General features: G+C 35.0%; 1 protein-coding gene across 1 annotated transcript in view; it reads right to left on the minus strand.

Annotated features, from left to right (window-relative positions):
- Positions 1 to 18,157, minus strand: part of LOC129242063 (uncharacterized) — a 189,761-nt gene that overhangs the window by 31,688 nt on the left and 139,916 nt on the right. Inside the window, exons 21-22 of the mRNA XM_054878623.1 lie at positions 2,847 to 3,044; positions 514 to 671 (exon numbers count right to left, since the gene is read on the minus strand). Coding sequence (XP_054734598.1) covers positions 514 to 671; positions 2,847 to 3,044 — 356 coding nt within the window. The remainder of the gene's footprint in view (positions 1 to 513; positions 672 to 2,846; positions 3,045 to 18,157) is intronic.

The raw sequence follows: 18,157 nt of genomic DNA on the forward strand, positions 1-18,157 counted from the left end.
TTTCGTGACACGATGACATATTTGTGATCGCAGATGCATGTCCTAATTCCATTTTATTCGCAACTCCTATTTTCAGTTTATTTTAATAATCGAGACCTGAAAATTATGATATATATTTCTGTCTCAAAGGCGGGCATAAATTAATTTGACATCTTCAGTAGTGGTTTCATAGTGCTGTTTTGACTATGTATGCAGGTGAAGATTTCAGATTTTACTCGATATGCATTGTGTTGCAAAATTTGGTAAATTTCTGATCCTCTGCTCTGCAACACATAATCGAAGTATCTTAATTGTGATCCGCAAAGTGCAGATCAGTGAAAGGCAAGGTGCTTAAGGATATCTTTAGTATAACCTCCGACTAATAGATGTAGCTAGTTGTTTTATGTGTCTTACAAACATTGTGATAAAGTGAGTATTCCACTTAATTTGAATGAAATTATTAAATTAAACAAATTGAACATTAAAATAAAATTGACGAAACAAGGTAGAAAACAATTCCAAATCGATACTCACTCCAGGATAAAGCGCATGTCTTTGCGCGTATACAGATACACTGAAAAACTGGTATAGAATGCAGCAACAAGTAGTAGCAACAACAATTTCAGTACAATCCGCAAAACCTGGTAAGTGGCACAAGTCATCATTGATACCAGCGTCAGCAATAAGAAAGTCTATGGGGAGAGAATAAAGAATACAATTTTTTGGTTAAATATTATATTAAAAATTATACTATAGAGCACTCGGCTGCGTATTGGACCAAGCCAATTTTTTTAAGTAAAAAAGTAATTTCTTCGGTTTTCGAAGTCAGCTCCGAAATGTATGGGCCTTCGAAGTTCGCCATTGGGTCTTTAGCAATTATTATTAAGTAAATTTGTTTAAATAACTAAAAATGTAAAAACATACTCTTGATCTACCTATTTAAATAGCACATCAGTTTTTTTGCGCAAAATTACTATAATACTACTACATTCCATTGTAGAAAATACTGTTAGATGTCGCTTCTAAATGGCTTTTAACAAAGAACGAATTGACAGATTGTAATGACTTCACATGCGTTCATATGAAGAGCGTGCCAACTTAAAAAATAAAAACTAACAAAAATAGGCTAGTAGCAAAGCCCTTTCCTATCGAACGCGCAACTTATTGAAAAACCTTTGATAAGAAAAACACAATTTTATGGTTTGAAATACACCTTTCTGTTGTGGCCATTTGATGAAAAACGCTTTCCATGCTACAATTTTTTTAGGTCTGGAAACAGATGGAAGTCCCTAGGGGTGAAAGCCCGCAAATACGGTGGATCCCCAAAAATGAGAACTTAAATTTATGCATTTTAGACATTGTTAAATGCTCTTCTGACATGGTGCATAGTTCTGATGAAAAATATTTGTTTCTTTTGCAAACTGGGTCTAAAAGGTTACGATAGTACTCAGAATTTATTGTTTTACCAGTTCGCATGTAATACACAAATAAAATTCCTTATATATAAAATATATATATGTATATATATATATATAATTGGCGAATACACCCTTTTTTGGGTGTTTGGCTGAGCTCCTCCTCCTATTTGTGACGGCGTCTTGATATTGCTCCAAAAATGAAGGGGCCCACAGTTTCACGCCAACTCCAAATGCCAGATATTTTTATGAGGAGCTTTTTCATGGCAGAAATACACTTGGAGGTTTGCCATTGTCTGCCGAGGGCTGACAGCTATTAGAAAAACTTTTTCTTAATTTTGATCCTTCATCGAGATTCAGCCACGTACCTACCCATTCGGCTACGGTGTCAACGGTTGATAGCGATCGCTCATTTCCTTCAATAGTATCATAATCCAAAAAATCAAAATGTTGAGGAAAACGCTCTCAAAATTTTCAATTTACTGTGCCACCCTTTGACGATAAAGTTGGCTTTGGTGTCTGTTGTAAGAAGCGAAAAGTAAGAGTTTCGGCTCGTCTTCCTAATCATTGTATTTCAAGCTGACACTTTTGCCATTCATGAGGTAGATAGCTACGGTTAGAAAAAAATTTGACTACCTTTAGAGAAATCTACATTTATTCTGATAGTCAAGCGGTGGTTTAATCTTTTGGTGGGTTGTCACTAATTTCACCATTGCTCGTGAATGCCGGGCGTCTGTTAATGAGATGACGGAATATTTCCACATTCACTTGATATGGGCGCCAGGACATACTGACATACCAAGGAATAGTAAGGCAAACAAATTAGCGAGAGGGGACGCACGGATATGCTCCTCTCGACTTACAAACTGCGTGGTACAAGTAGCATTGTCACTTCATTCAACCTGAGATGGGTTGATAGTCTGACATGTAACGCTACAGAAAGGATTTGGCCAAAATTGCACGTCAATCGCTCAAAGGCGCCAGTTAATTAGCCCATTGCTTGCTTTTATCACAGGCCACTGTCTCCTAGGTCGACATGCTCAAATATTAAACGTACCTCATTTTGACTATTGCAGAAGATGCAAGAATGTGGAGGAGGAAGAGTATAGGAGACATATTCTCTGTCACTCTCCTGTGTGGCATGCCACTAGGCTTAGATACTTTGGCTCGTCATTCTTGAATGATGCTGATAATGTGCTTCAACTTAAAAAAAAATTGTTTCACGAGGAGCAACAGATAATTTTTAGAATTTTGATACAATTGACGCAAATGAGCGATATGTCCATATCTCTATGTTCACTAGTAGAAGAGAGTAGATCAGCCATCATTTAGTAATTTGTCCACTAATGTCGGTCCTGCTGTTCTACGACCTAATTCCCTACATATATTTGCTCTTTCACATATACAAGTTAAATAACTCGAAAAAGTTTTAAAATATAGGCTTTTACTTACATTTATAGTTAAAAAATAATCACAGTTGAATTCGGCAGCAGCGCTGTTAGTTGTGTTGGCGATAATGTTATCATTTCCAATACCTTTGCCTTCGCCTGCTGCTGTTGCTTCAAGCATATCATCGGTGGGTTGGAGTTTATAACTTGGAGTGCTCATGGATGAGATATCCAAGCTTTCACCATAGAAAATTTCATACGCCTAGAAATATGGGAAAAATTGAATAAGAAATTAACTTTTTAAGATAAAATAAATAGAAAATATTATGAATGTAGGTGTGGTGGAATTATTTTTCTGGAAATGGTTGTACTAGTAATTTGTTAACAATATTGCATTCAAAGTTTAAAGTTTGATATTAATATTAATAATAAATAAATTTGGTTAAATTTTGTAACATATAACATCTCTGTTCCCCCTATCATCTCTACTTGTCATTTTAATGGAGTTTAAATTTTCCATAAATTCGAAAAATCGTCAAACAAGTTTTCAGCTACACAATTTGTGACTGTCCATTGCAAATTAATAACGGCTGCAAAGTTGTGAAATAGTTGTGAATCGAGATTTAAATATGTTAAACTTGCGTTTTCTTTCAGTAAATCCACATAAAAAGAAACTATTTTCAATTTCGGACAGTTTTAGAAGTGCCAAACTGTACGTAAACAAAATATCAAACTGCATTGAAGGCTAAACTGTATGCTAGTATGCATTGAAGATGTATGTTATTGCATTAAAAAATAATTATTGAATTGTTTTTGAGGATGAATGAAGAGGCAACCAGAGTTCAGCATCCTTTCCAAACGGAAATTCTGTCAGCCTAGAACAAAAGTTAAAGATACACGTATGTAAATTTGAACAACTGAAAAAAGGTTGCCTAAAAACAAGTAATAAATACTAAATTACTAAATTATTGTCTGGCAGATAATTGCATAGCATTTATTTTTTCAATATGATATCCGGCATACGGCTGCCGCGACTACGAGCCACTATTTCCAATAACTTTAGGCGTATGACCTCAAAGATGGCTTGCATATTGCAATAAATCGGTTGCTAAGTGCGCTGAACAGCAAACCAAGCCATCGTATTGAAACCCAATTTTGTCGATGTTTTGCTGATTAATTTTTGGAAACAAAAATTCAATCAGCATGTTTCGATAGTGCTCGCCAATAACCGTAACGGCAGCTCCTTCCTCATTTCGAAAGCAATAAGGACTGATGATGCCACCAGTGCTCTATGCACTTCGCAAACATATTAATTTTTTTTATGTAAATTTCGACTATGTGTCAGCATTGTTAGGGCGCTAAACGATTCATTAAGACTTGTCAAACCTTAATGAACAGAAATGTCAACACAATTTGCCATTCACAGCTAAAAAACTCCCGATATCAAAAGTATACTAATAACTTATCTCACAAGGTCACGAAATTCACTAAGGCCACAATTGAATTTCCATCACAATTGGTGAGCTTTGGTATTCTCTCCTAAGTACAAAAGGCCAATCCATCTCAACTGAGAGAAAAACTGTGAGCAACGAACGAAAACAGCTATTAAAAAACAAACGAAAAAATGTTTTATGCGCTCGCGGTTATCTAAGTGTCATAATTTTACGCTTCTATATTGGCAGTTTAAAAACTGTGGGACATTAGTTCCCATTAGACCAATTAGTTCGATCTTTTGAGTACCCAAAAATTCTTTTGTATGAGCCTATACGAGAGAACACGCATTGCCTTGATGAAGTATGATTCGTCTTCGACGGTTAGTTTTTCATAATTCTCGGAAAATTTCTGCTAAGCAAATGATCGCATACCTCTCATAATTGACTATTTTAAGCTTGTCTAGTGGCGCCGACATGACCAGATTTTTCGAAAAAAAAACAGTCAGCCACTTGCTGTAGGTGCTTCTTCCGCGAACAACTTTTGTTGAATGAAGCTCGTCTTGGAGCTCATACTGTCGATTGCTGTTTTGTTTCCGTCTCTTTTGCAAAGGCTCAAGATTTTTCACGTGTTGCGATGCCATAGACATGCTTTGAACCACCGAGGGTGAATTTACTTTACACTAGTCAACATTTCTTTACAACAATCAAACATTTCTTTATGCCAATCGATCGAGTCTTTTTTTGAGAAATTGTCAAGTTATGCGGTATCCAACGAGAACAAATCTTCTTGACGATCAAATGCAATATTCAATCCAAGGTCCCACTAATGCGTAAGGACGTCTCTATGTCGCGGTATGCCACATGCCGATTTTGTGGTATCTATCTACAATTGGTTGTAGACGGCCTTCACGAAATTCATCCTAAAATGATCAATGACCACGTTGCCGTTTTACCAGCGTTTCACAATAACTCTTGATTCAACACCACAAGTAGAAGTAAGATGATCAAGGCACTTCGGTCTCAATTAGCAATGAAAGTCGTAATAAATCAACGCTCGATTCACGAAATTCACGAGTTAGGTTCATCGTTTAAGTGATAGGAATTTTTCAATTCACTGAAAAAAGAACAAACAAAGCTCATAATTTAAAAACGTTGTATGTAAATTTATCTACAAAATACTAGGCTTCTTAATAAAAATATCGAATTAGAGCTCATTACATCGTTGCAAAGGTGCGAAATATAAGAAAACAACACCCACAATTGAAGTTCGAAATGTCCAGAACGCCTAGCATTAGCAAACTTTACTACTTTTTACAGGCTTATGGCTCGAGTGAATACGACAGCTATGCAATCGATAACTCTTTCCACATGTTATATATAACTGAGGCAATCAAATAACCAGAAACATTTGTTTTTAACTTATGTAAAAATTCTACTCCATAATTTTTTATTTGGTCGCATACAAATGCATATTTTGGTCATGTATAAGCCGCGTTATTTTCCTTTATATTTAAGCATTAATTGACATTATTAAATATAAAAAAAAGAAAGTGTGTGGTAGTTCACGGAACCCGCACGATTGAAGTGAAACTTCTTTTATCAACAAATCAATAATTTAACTATTATTTCAATATAATGCATGCAGAAGTCATGGAAAGCATGGAATGGAATTTTATTAAACAGAATTATTTATTTATTTTAATATAAAAAGAAATGAATTTATTGTACTCAATTACATTTGGTTCTCGGCATTGTCATTATCATTATTGGATTCGTTTTCCAAAAATGAAACAAGGGCTTTATGGTAACTGAAATACGTAAAAAATGATCTACATTCTAATCTATCAAGGTATCGATGAAATACTGCATCAATGGTAGTTCCGCATCTTGTTGTTGGTACTACAAATTATCACTTATCGTACAACCGGAGGATTCACTGTCACGGTGTTCAACAGTAGCTCTTAATTTTTTACGCTCCAAATACTCACGTTGCCGTTCAGCACCTGTTTTCGGTTTCCGTTTTTGTTGATTTGATGCCATATTTAACAGAAATCAATCAACAAAACAAAATATGTTTGTAAGATTTGCTCAAAACTACACACACACTCTATGACGCGTCTCGCGTTACTAATATAATATTGTGTTTGGGATAACTGTCAACTGTTTCCACCGAAATGCGTTCGCAAAGTGTATGGTCTTTGGTATGGTAAACAGATTTATGATACATTATTTTGCGGCGACAGCACAGCGCGATAGCCCAGCGGCTAGCAATGTGGGCTTCCGATCCGAAATCCTTGGTTCGAATCACAAGAAAATTTTTTTTTTTTTTTTTTATGCATTTATTTCATTTTGTTTTATGATATGTTTATGAGCAGATTTTTTTCATGGCAGAAATACACTCAGAGGTTTGCCATTGCCTGCCGAGGGGCGACCGCTATTAGAAAAATGTTTTCATTAATTTTGCTTTCACCGAGATTCGAACCAACGACCTCTCTGTGAATTCCGAATGGTGATCACGCACCAACCCACTCGGCTACGGCGGCCGTCAATCAAATGTCATATTTACAAATTACATTCGATAAGAATGCAATAATAAACGACCGCATTACATTCACGACGACACGCCACGCCAGTCTTTTAACAGGTGGCGCTGGCATAGCGTGAGTTTTACGTAGTTTAGCGTAGTTTTACTCCTCACAGCGTTTCATCCACGCCGCGCTTTTAACAGATGGCGCTGGCGTAGCGTCACATATCGATGAAACGCTATGGTTTTACTCCTCACAGCGTTTCATCCTTCGAGACAAAAGAAGTTTCACTTCAATAAAAAGTGGCAAATATGCAGCTTTTTATCACAATCACCCTCATGGCATCGTGTGCCGATTTTAAAATGGATTTGCTGAACTCAATCTACTTGATGCACACTGACATCGTTAATTACACTGGATCACAAATTTCAACTTTTTTTCTGCACCAGAGACGCCGTTATGAAATTCCTATGTAAAATCACCGTCTGATTCCGAAAATCAAGGTTATTTTTTATTCTATGGTAACGTTTTTTAGATATTTACGAATTACCGTTATTTCAAAAAAACAAAAAATTGGGCCCACTTAATCATATATATCTCGAAAACGAATTGAGTGATTCCAAAACCGTTTAAAGCTTTTAAAAGGTAATAAAATTTCCTATAAACTGTGTGTATAACACTTTTTGCTAGGCCCTGCAGATTCAAAGATAACGAACTATCATAACGGATTTTTTAAATTTTTTTAGTAAAAATATAAAAAAATTTGTACTTTGAGAGAAAGGATCTCGAAAACTTTTTACTTTTTCGTGTATTTTTTGTTTTCACTCTAAGCTCTGTTTTATTACAAAAAAAATAAACTTTGATTAAACAAAATCGATGAACTAATACAAAATTTACAAGCATTCAAGTAAATATATCCATATAGTAAAACTTAAGTATCCTACAAATAGTACCATATGTACTGTATGTATTCTGTCTTAACTCTATGATCTTATTTTATAATCGAAAAAGTTAAATGTCTTGTTTTGACGCTTATTTATATAAGGATCGGTTTCTCTTATGAGAAACCAACAGTAGTTACCCATCATAGCGACGTCCCAGAATCGTTGATACCGACTTTCAATCATTTTCATTTGCTGGTGAAACCTTTCGCCATGCTCGTCACTTTCGTCGCCAAGATTTTGCGGGAAAAAATTTAAATAGGAGTGCATAAAATGAATTTTTAAAGACATATTTACTCCTGAAAGAAAATTAAAAAAGGAATTAGATAAATACATAAGTGACACATTAGCATATAATTTTCTTAGGCTGGGTTAATCTTCCAATTCAGAACAAATTTTGGTCGTTCTTGTTTGTTCGGAGCAGGGCAATAAATTCAGATTAAGGGCTATATATTCTCAAGTAAATTTAAAAATTTGCTTTCAAATTTTTTGTTTAGTTTTAAAGTTAACTGAGAAAACGGTCTTATATACATATGTATATATATATATATAACGCTCTTATATGTGTTTTTTATTTACCCATTTCCGCATTGTTTTTGATTAAATCGTTCTCTATCAGCTCGAAGGACTTTTGTGTTTGCCTAAAAAGGAAGTAACGACCTTTTCAAAAGAGTCCCACGCCGCTGCCTCCACTGGTCACAATAGTTCTTTGAAATGGGTATTGGCCGTTATTTTCCTTATTTGCGGCCCCACAAAAATCCCTTCCTTTATTTTTGCTTCTGAAATCTGTGGAAAGATTGTTTTCAAATAATGAAAAGCTTCGCCTTCTTTGTCCAAAGCCTTGACAAAGTTTTTGATAAGGCCGAGCTTGATGTGAAGCGGAGTATGAGTATTTTATGTTATCCACCCCAACTTGAAACGCGATTCGTTCTGGCCAATCCTTTATGATGTAGTGGTCTTGACGTGCTCGGCTATCCCATTTGCATAGAAAGCAACAGTATTTTGTGTATCCAGGTTGTAGAACACATAGCTTTCCAACGACTTTTAGATCGGCACATATTTTCCAATCATGTTCTTCGTATTTAATTAATTCAAGCAATTTTTGCATTGTCTCATATGTTTCCTTCGTATTTACCGCATGCGCGATCGGGATAGATGGCTTTTCGTTGCCAATATGCAATAATACGGCCTTTAAACTTAATTAATTGCCGTCTATGAACAATCGCCACTCTTTTGAATCATATGGTTCACCAAACTGTTTAAATAGACCAGCATTGTTTTTGCAATAACAAACACTGTCCTTCTTCGTATAGTACTGGGAGAATTGTTCGTGACGAGTCATATAATATGTTACCTTAACATCGGATGAAACAAATTTAAATTGTTGCATAAGAGAGGCGTGTAGTTTGGCCTTTTCTTTTGACAATTCCAAATCCCTTATCCAATCATTGAGTTGTGCTTGTGACAAAGGGTTTCTTTCGTTTTCCGTTTGCAATTCAGTACAACATGATGCCGCGTAATCAGATACTGCTGTTGACAATGAAACTGGAGCCGAAACTAAAGTTAAATTTGATTCTGGCAATGTAGCTTCCGTTGAATTTAGTTCTGGTAATGACACTGTAGATACGCTCGCATAGGTTACTTTTCTTGACTTTCCAACCCCAAATACTTTTGTAGTACAAATATAGCAGTCCGCTGAATGGCAAGTTGGTTCCCTCCTCTTCATTGGTGTAATAAATTTCATATGTCGCCTAAATAGATAGTTTAAGAATCATATGTACATATGACAGAATCATATGTACATATGCTACTATTTGTAGGATACTTAAGTTTTACTATATGGATATATTTACTTGAATGCTTGTAACTTTTGTATTAGTTCATCGATTTTGTTTAATCAAAGCTTGTTTTTTTTTGTAATAAAACAGAGCTTAGAGTGAAAACAAAAAATACACGAAAAAGTAAAAAGTTTTCGAGATCCTTTCTCTCAAAGTACAAATTTTTTTATATTTTTACTAAAAAAATTTTAAAAATCCGTTATGATAGTTCGTTATCTTTGAATCTGCAGGGCCTAGCAAAAAGTGTTTTACACACAGTTTATAAGAAATTTTATTACCTTTTAAAAGCTTTAAACGGTTTTGGAATCGCTCAATTCGTTTTCGAGATATATATGATTAAGTGGGCCCAATTTTTTGTTTTTTTGAAATAACGGTAATTCGTAAATATCTCAAAAACGTTACCATAGAATAAAAAATAACCTTGATTTTCGGAATCAGACGGTGATTTTACATAGGAATTTCATAACGGCGTCTCTGGTGCATTTTGGCTGTAAACCAGTGTTATCAGAAAATGATATTGATTTATATTTAATATTTGAAATTTAATAAAAAAAAAAACTAATAGTACAGAGAACTTCCTCAAAAACTCAGACCAACCAAATAGTCATATAAAAGAGCTAAGCTAATAGTATGAACATTTCTAATTCAAACTTCTATTATATTTATATATAGGACAAAGCCTCTTTGACTTGTACTGGCAAAGGAATGTCGTTAATATCATGTCGGTTTTTTTTTTGCAAAAACAAAAGTATGCTTTGTTTGAAGAAGTAATTTCATTATCTGCTATAATTATTCATCACCGTACGGCAAAAGTTATAGCTTTTTTTACTTATGTATGGACAAATAAACGTTTAACAATGATGAGAGTGCCGTTATATATGTTATATATATATATATTATATAAAAGGGTACTTACACCCTTTTTGGCTCCCTCTCTTATCTGTGGTATAAATTTTGATATTTTCCGAAAAATCGAGGGGCCTACAGTTTCATTCCGCCTTCGAACAGTAAAATACAGCATCTGAAAAGTTTCTTTCATGCAAGAAATACACCCGGAGAATTGTCATTACCAGCCGATGGACGGCCGCTATTAGAAAAAACTTTTTCTACTCATTTTTTTTCTTCATGCCCGATGTGGGCGCAGGTCTGTGCTATACACCAAACACAATTTAGCTCTTAATCGAAATTGAATATGTGTATATTTCTCACTACGATTAAGTTTAATTTAAAAAAACTTCAAGAGCTATATTTTTTGATGCCTTACTCTCTCTACATGAACGCAGCTTATTTGAGCAGCAGAAATTGTTGAATCTTCACTTAGAAAACAAGAAAATACAAATACAAACGAAAAGTTGAGTACTAAGAAATCCATTTATGTCAGCATATATCGTACAGAAATCAACTAAGTGCCATAGCAGTAAAAAATAATATGTATATCACCACTACAAATCACTAGTTAAATGAAAAAACAACTAAAAGCCCACATGGAAACAGTTTTCGTTCAAAAACTTTCATTAAAATGCCATAAAATGGCGATGCTTAATAGGGTGACATAAACTGAAACAAGCAACAAGTAGATGATGTTGTAAATGAAACGAAAAGACGCTACTATAAAACGAGCAAAGTTTTCGCAATTTCTTTTGAAAGCACTCAGTAATGCGCCCCATTGACAATTTGTACGTGGTGTGGCAGGCAATTCGAGTAAATGGCTAATTTGCGTGAGAAGTCCTAAAGACGTGTAATGCTGCTTTAAATACCTTTTTATACTAAATATAGCAAGGTATGGTGCTTGATCTACGTAGGTATACGAGGTGTGTTTAAAAAGTAAGGTGACTTATCAAATTTCGTTGGCAGTGTATAGGATATATTTATTATTATTCTTATTAATATTTTTTTTTTTGTTGACAGACGTATTTTCGTGTATTTGGATATTTTTGCTATCGATCGATGGATAAAAAAATTAGAATTTCTTGGTCAAAAATAATATTAATATACTATTTATACTTACCTCGACTATCGTACTCGTCGGACTTGACCTCTTGCGACTCCTTCTTGATAGCAAGACAGAAATACCTATGACAAAGGGAAATTTATGGAGAAAAAGTTCGCATGGTTGGAAGAGCTCAGGCCACAACAAAGGGGCTTTCGATCAGTACGTGTATTATATCTGAGGGTGACTAACGATTTTAAGGATGATTAACGATTTTTTATGGCCGAAATTGGATGGTATTGATCTGGACAACGGTAATTTTCAACAAGATGTCGCTACATGCCACACAAGCAACGAAACCATTGATATTTTACGGGAAAAGGTTCCAGACCGTGTTATCCCTCCAGAGGTGATCACAATTGGCCACCGAAATCTTGTGACTTTTCTTTGGGACCACGTGAAAGAGAGAAGGCCTACACCAAGAGCCCAGGGTAGATTCAAGACCTCAAAGATGGAATATAGAGGACATAGGGCAGCCAATTTGCAATTCGGTTATGGAAAATTTCATGAAGATAATATTGCCTTGAAAGCGTGGTCGTGGTGGTCATTTGCCTGATGTTATTTTCCACTACTAACGGCATACTTTCCTATTTATAATGAAATAAACATCCGATCATTTATATTAAAAAATAGCATTTTTCTTTCAATATCAAAATAACACCTCTTATTGGAAAGCCCTCTACAACTAGCTTCAAATACTTAGTCCTGCAATAAGTTCTGCTACAAGTTGTATGAAAATATAATCATTTTTTAATGAATTTAATTTTATTTGATCATATAAAAATGAAAAAAAATTTTAAATTTCCATTCGAAATGGTCACCTTTTGCTTTTAGACAAGCCTTTAAACGATTACGGCATTCACCTATTGCAGCACGCATTTTCCGTGGATATTGACATCGCAGCTTGAACCAAAGATTACTTGAGGCTCTTCAAATTTCTGTGAAGTCTTCGAGAGGCCATCTTCTCCAATTTTGACCACAAACTGTAGTCCAATGGATTCAAGTCTGAACTTCAAGACGGTCAATTTTTTGCGGGTGGTTTTTGCTATATGGGCTGCTTCACCGTGCCTTCTGAGACATTCTCCTGATACACCTTTGCCCCGGTCTCAAGCCCTTTTTCGCAGTAATGAAGATATATAACTCCTTTACAAGACACTCCCCACCAAACCAATAGGGAGGCTGAATGGTGACCACGCAGAACCTTTGGAACATAATTTTTTGCGTCTTTAGAAGTTTAAGCATAGATTTCGTCATTTTGCTTATTAAAAACTTTTTCAACAGTGACAATTTTATCAACTGTGCAAAGAATGTTTTTATGGCCGTTGATCGCGTGTCACCGTAGACTTTCCTTCATCTGTCGAGGCTAATTTTCTTCAAGAGCGTTGTCAAAAGATGACCAGTTGAGCAACGGAAAGCTTTAATGTGGAGATCATCTCTCATTAGTCTTGGCATGGATCTGGTCGATACATTCATTTCCCTGGACAAGATTTTCTGCTTTCTAAGAGGATTACTGAAAAGTCTTTCTCGATCTTCCTTTATGACTGGACTGGTTCGAACCTTTTCACTTTTTTTCTGTCTGTCACTTGAGACGTTTGGAAAAAACGAACGGAACTAAGGAAAATCGCATTGCGGTATTTGCAATTTTATTTTTACTTATTGATGTAAAGCATATTTAGGAGTTGCTGAAAAAACTTAATATTTTGAGTATTTATATATACCTATTTATTACATCAATAAGTAAAAATAAAATTGCAAATACCGCAATGCGATTTTCCTTAACTTCCCACTCTATTTCTAAAAAGTGTAATTCGCCAAGAAGCTGAATATAAATTATGAATGGCTCTGAACGGTGGAATACAATAATGATGGAATACAAGATTACCCACATCAGAGAAACATACGTCACACTATTGCAGTTGCATGAGAGATATATGAAAATAGGATATAAAAAAAGAATGAATGCGAACAAGAAGAAGAAAATACACGTTGCATACACAGCGATTCTGAGGGCGGAATACCTGTAGCGGTACGAGACGGGCGACAGCTTTGTATTTCGTACATGAGCTAATTTATGATAGAGATAAACTGTAAGACGACGATGGATATAATATAATAGACAGTGGCGATTTTTCCAAACTAGTATCTTGCTTTCGGTGAATTTGACGTAAAGCTGATATGCTGACGTAACAATATAATATTGGCATTTATTTTATTCATTGATTTTTTTTTATTGTTGTACTGTTCCTAATTTTTATTGTTATTCATGAGCGAATTACACTACAGCGTTGAGAAAGGTCACCAAAATATTCAAAGTGAAAAGTCGACGTCAAATATAATGACAGTCATTTGCTGGAAATTAGTAGTTAATTACTTGCCTAAAGTGATTAGAATGAACGGTCGGTACTACACTAATTTGTTAGGTCAGGCAAGCAACAGTTCCACCGAGGAAGCGTGGAAAGTTGAATAGCGGAATGATGACTTAGAAGTCTTCAACGACAAGGCATGTCTTAAAAACAATGAAATTCGCAGAAATTCATAGCTTATCCTACATTCCGGACATAGCTCTCATGACATTTTACTCTTTTTTTATTTAAGTTACAGCAGTCAGATGGAGGAGGCTGTAAAAAAACAATTTTAAAGCAAAATCTGAGGAACATTTCATAAGGGGGTTTGTTTTTTGTGCATTGAAAAATGAAAAATATGAAATTTAGTTTCATAAGCCATAGTATAGTTAAATAAATATAAATAAATATTTATGTGTAAATACATTTGTGTGCATTTATATTTGCCCTATTATGTACAAAAGTTCCACATTTTGTATCAAAAGCTATGCTCCGACAAATTTGTGCTCGACCGCGATTGATACCCTTACGCATCTTCATCGCAAAAACCAAAAAAGAAAAAAAAAACAAAAATAATGTACAAGCCCAGAAAAGAAAAAGTAAAAGTCACAGTAATTTGTGTAGCAACAGTTTGTACGTAACCAAATATGGGCGCACAAATCAAGCGAGCCGTAAGAAAACTTTGACAGCAATGTGTCTACTACTCATAGAGTACTTATGCATACTTTGAAGCACTCACAATGTTTGTGTCTCTTGTGTCTGTGTGTTTTGCAGGCCCACTAGAGACGCGTGGGCTCTTCGCCAGGAGCAAAATATTTGCGGCGTTGAAGTCTTAATGGAAAAACTTTTTCCGCAACATGGAATTCAAATACGCAATACGTTGCCCTTTTTTTTGCACACTTGTTTATGTATTTACTTATTATTCTTTGTAGATATATGGGGTGTATATGAATGTTAGTACCACACATTTACTACCTTTATTATTTTAACATTTTAATACCATACAAGTACATGAAACACGACGAAAAGGGCAATAACTTTGCTCCACTCATGAAAGTACATGGAAAAAAGGCAGGCGGTTTTAACTGATTTTAACTTTCTTGAACACATACTAACCAAGTAAAAAATCCTGTGTTAGATATGTTAAAATTAAACTGCAAGGTGGCATTTAAGGTGCAAATTTAATCATCCTATCGGAAGGTGTCGTACGTCAATCATATTTCTCTCTTGAGAACTAGACAGCTGCAGTAGGCAACGGAGCGCGTAAGGGGGATAATAAGGATTTCCATCACTCATTTATTTTTGTCTTTATTTGGAAGAAAGTTATTGAAAGACAAAATAATATGCGTCACCATAATAAAGGGTCTTTCAAAGGACACACCTAGATGTTGTTTTAGAATAAAACATGTAAAAATTTAGACTCCTTCCGCTTTCACTATTTTTATTAAAATTACGCCTTTCAATACAATAATTATTTGTGCAAAATGTCATCATTCAAATGCCAACCAAGATCAGTGGCTAGAGCTCGATTCATGATTGCCTAATTGTTGAGAACGTCGAGATTAAGGTTGTTCAGCACTACTTTGCCCTACAGCACCGATATTCTCAGTAGAACGTCGAGTTTTTGGCCTACCAGTCCTTTTTCTTCACTCGACAGAACTGGCTTCTTAAAATTTTTTCACCAACTTTTGAATTGTCGACTTACTCGGAAGATTATTTAAACTAAAAAATAATTACGAATTTTTCGGTATGTTGTTCTTAAAGATCGACTATTTTCATAATAAGTTTAAATAATTTCAACGCATTGTTTAAAAAAAGGCACCGTCTAGGGATATTTCACTACTGACATTTAGGCGTAATTTTTGAAAGATACTTTCATTCATTGCATTGGTTGGTTGGTTGGTTTAAGTGGTGATTCTTCCAGAATCCATTCCGCCCCATTTTGTTGTCACATCGTCGTTACCAACTTGTTTGCCAGTTATTTTCAGTATGATTATATCCAGTCCATGCGGTTCAAGAACCTATCAGGTTGTTGACATCTAAGCCAGACAGCTGTTCCAGACTCTCGAACAGCGGTTAGGGAACAGCAAACATACCCAGGGTTAACATTCTGTCCTTCCATAGGGCAGGGCTTTCGCAGAGGAAATGGAATATTGTTTCCTTTTTCTCCGGTTGTTTACAACTGTGACAGTCGTTTCATGTTCAACAATATTGAAGATTGCTTAAGGTTGTAGGTGGGCCATAACGTTCTGCTAATTTTGCATTTCGTCTGGCCTCTCCATCTACAATCTACGATTTGGAGGTATTTTAGCGTTACCGATTCTGCAAAAGCGTTATTCATGGCAGATCCCCTTCTTGCCAGTTCATCCGCTTTTTCATTGTCTTCAATGCCATTCATTGCATGCATAGTAATTAAAATGCTATTACATATGTTACTATGTTTGCTTTAAGAAAACTCTTTTTTTTTGTTTTTTTAATGGGTTCGAGGTTTTCGAGGAGGTTTATCGACAAATCATCCCAACGTTCACAAAATGATGAAATTTAAGTAAAATAAAAGTCATTACGTCGAAACTCTTAAAACTCTTTGTGAATGATTGCTAATGATGTGTCGCCGTGATGTGATTTCTGACAGTGCGACAACCTCTTTGAAAGACCTCCAGCTTTATATGTATCTGTTCCATGTGTCTATGTAGTTTCGTATATCAAATGCATGTCAACTTGACCAAACAGATACGGGCCAAAGCGATTCCTCAAACGTCGATTTTAAAAATGCTCCAGAAAACTTTATTAGAAAAGGAAATAACTTTTGTAAATATAATTGAATGGTGCATTTATGGGCAAAATATTAAATGTGGAACTTATTGACAAAGTTTGACAATTTATTTGTTTCTTAGTTAATTTTAATCTTAGTTTTCAGTTCTTTCTCCCACAACTATTTAAATAAAAGTTTCACTTTGTAAATATTTAAGAAAAAAATGTGTATCCAAATTTTTAGAAATTTTTCTGGTGTGCAGTTTTATAAGCCATTAAATTTTGGTATAACAATTTGAACATTTTCAAATTTTAATTTTTTTTTATTCTTCTTCCTTGCTTTTATTTTTATTTTTGCTGAAGGTGTTGCGTATTTTAAATTTACATAGCGAATATTCGATACTTTTTACATGAAGGAAAACCCCGAACACCATCAGCAAAAAAATTATCAAAAGTTTTTGCTCAGTGTGCTAAGTAATATAATTATTATTGTTATATTATATTTAGAGAGGATATATAAGGCTATTTAATAACAAATGCGATGCCATATCAAGAAGAAAAAATATGCGTCTAAGCTGGAAAACACGTTCAGTTGAGCCCTGAACTACATATCTTAGGTCTATTGAGGGAACTTGGTCGGGATGAGGTATTGTGAAGTGTAGAGGGTACAGTAGATCTTAAGCTTTCATTAATTCATTCATTCAACGCATTTCGAATTCGAGTCCTTATTCAAGAATTATAAAGGGTCTTTCAAAAGGGCCGCCTAGATGGAAATAGTGACTTTTAAGTCAGCTTTGACACTTGCCAAGTAAACAGAGGTGCAATTTGACACTACAGAAAATATTGAAACTTATTATGAAATTAGCATTTAAGAATAAATTATCGCAAAAACTTTGATATTTTGGAGCATGATTACTTGCTAATCGAAATTTTTGACCTGTTTTATTTTATGCGAGTCTCTTGAAAGACCCTTTGCTACAAATGTTGGCAGATGACGATAAAGCCCCATCTTATCGATCAATAGTTTTGATTCGGCACCCTGTGACTATTATTTATTTGTTCGAGAAAATGTATTCGGCAACGAAAAGAGTTAGTCGTAAATCAATTTAAGATATTTGTGCCCACTACCCAAAAGAAAACATACCTAAAAGGGCATACCCCTTGATAAAAAAGTTGCTGGAATATATTCAAAGTACAAGTTTATTCCTCAAAAGTGATATTATCGCCTTCAAAGTACCATACTCCCCATCAAATAAAACATTTCTGAAACTTTATTTTCGGTGTAGCCATCAGAGCATTCCTCCTAGTGGTTTTCTGACCCGATCAAACAGAAAAAAGTCAGTGGGGGCCATATTTGGTTATTTTGATGGCTGTTGGATGGTATTCGTTTCGTTTGTGGTCAAACATTCACGGGTAATGATGACAGTGTGCGATGGTGGCTTATCATGGTTTAAAATCGATGAGTTGTTTTCCTACAAGCACTTTCTTCTTGGGGAACTGTCTGATCTTCTGGTGGAAATTCGTGATGTACCACACCGTTGTACTCCTTAAAAAC

Source organism: Anastrepha obliqua, chromosome 3, assembly GCF_027943255.1.
Source record: "Anastrepha obliqua isolate idAnaObli1 chromosome 3, idAnaObli1_1.0, whole genome shotgun sequence".
Classification (NCBI taxonomy): domain Eukaryota; kingdom Metazoa; phylum Arthropoda; class Insecta; order Diptera; family Tephritidae; genus Anastrepha; species Anastrepha obliqua.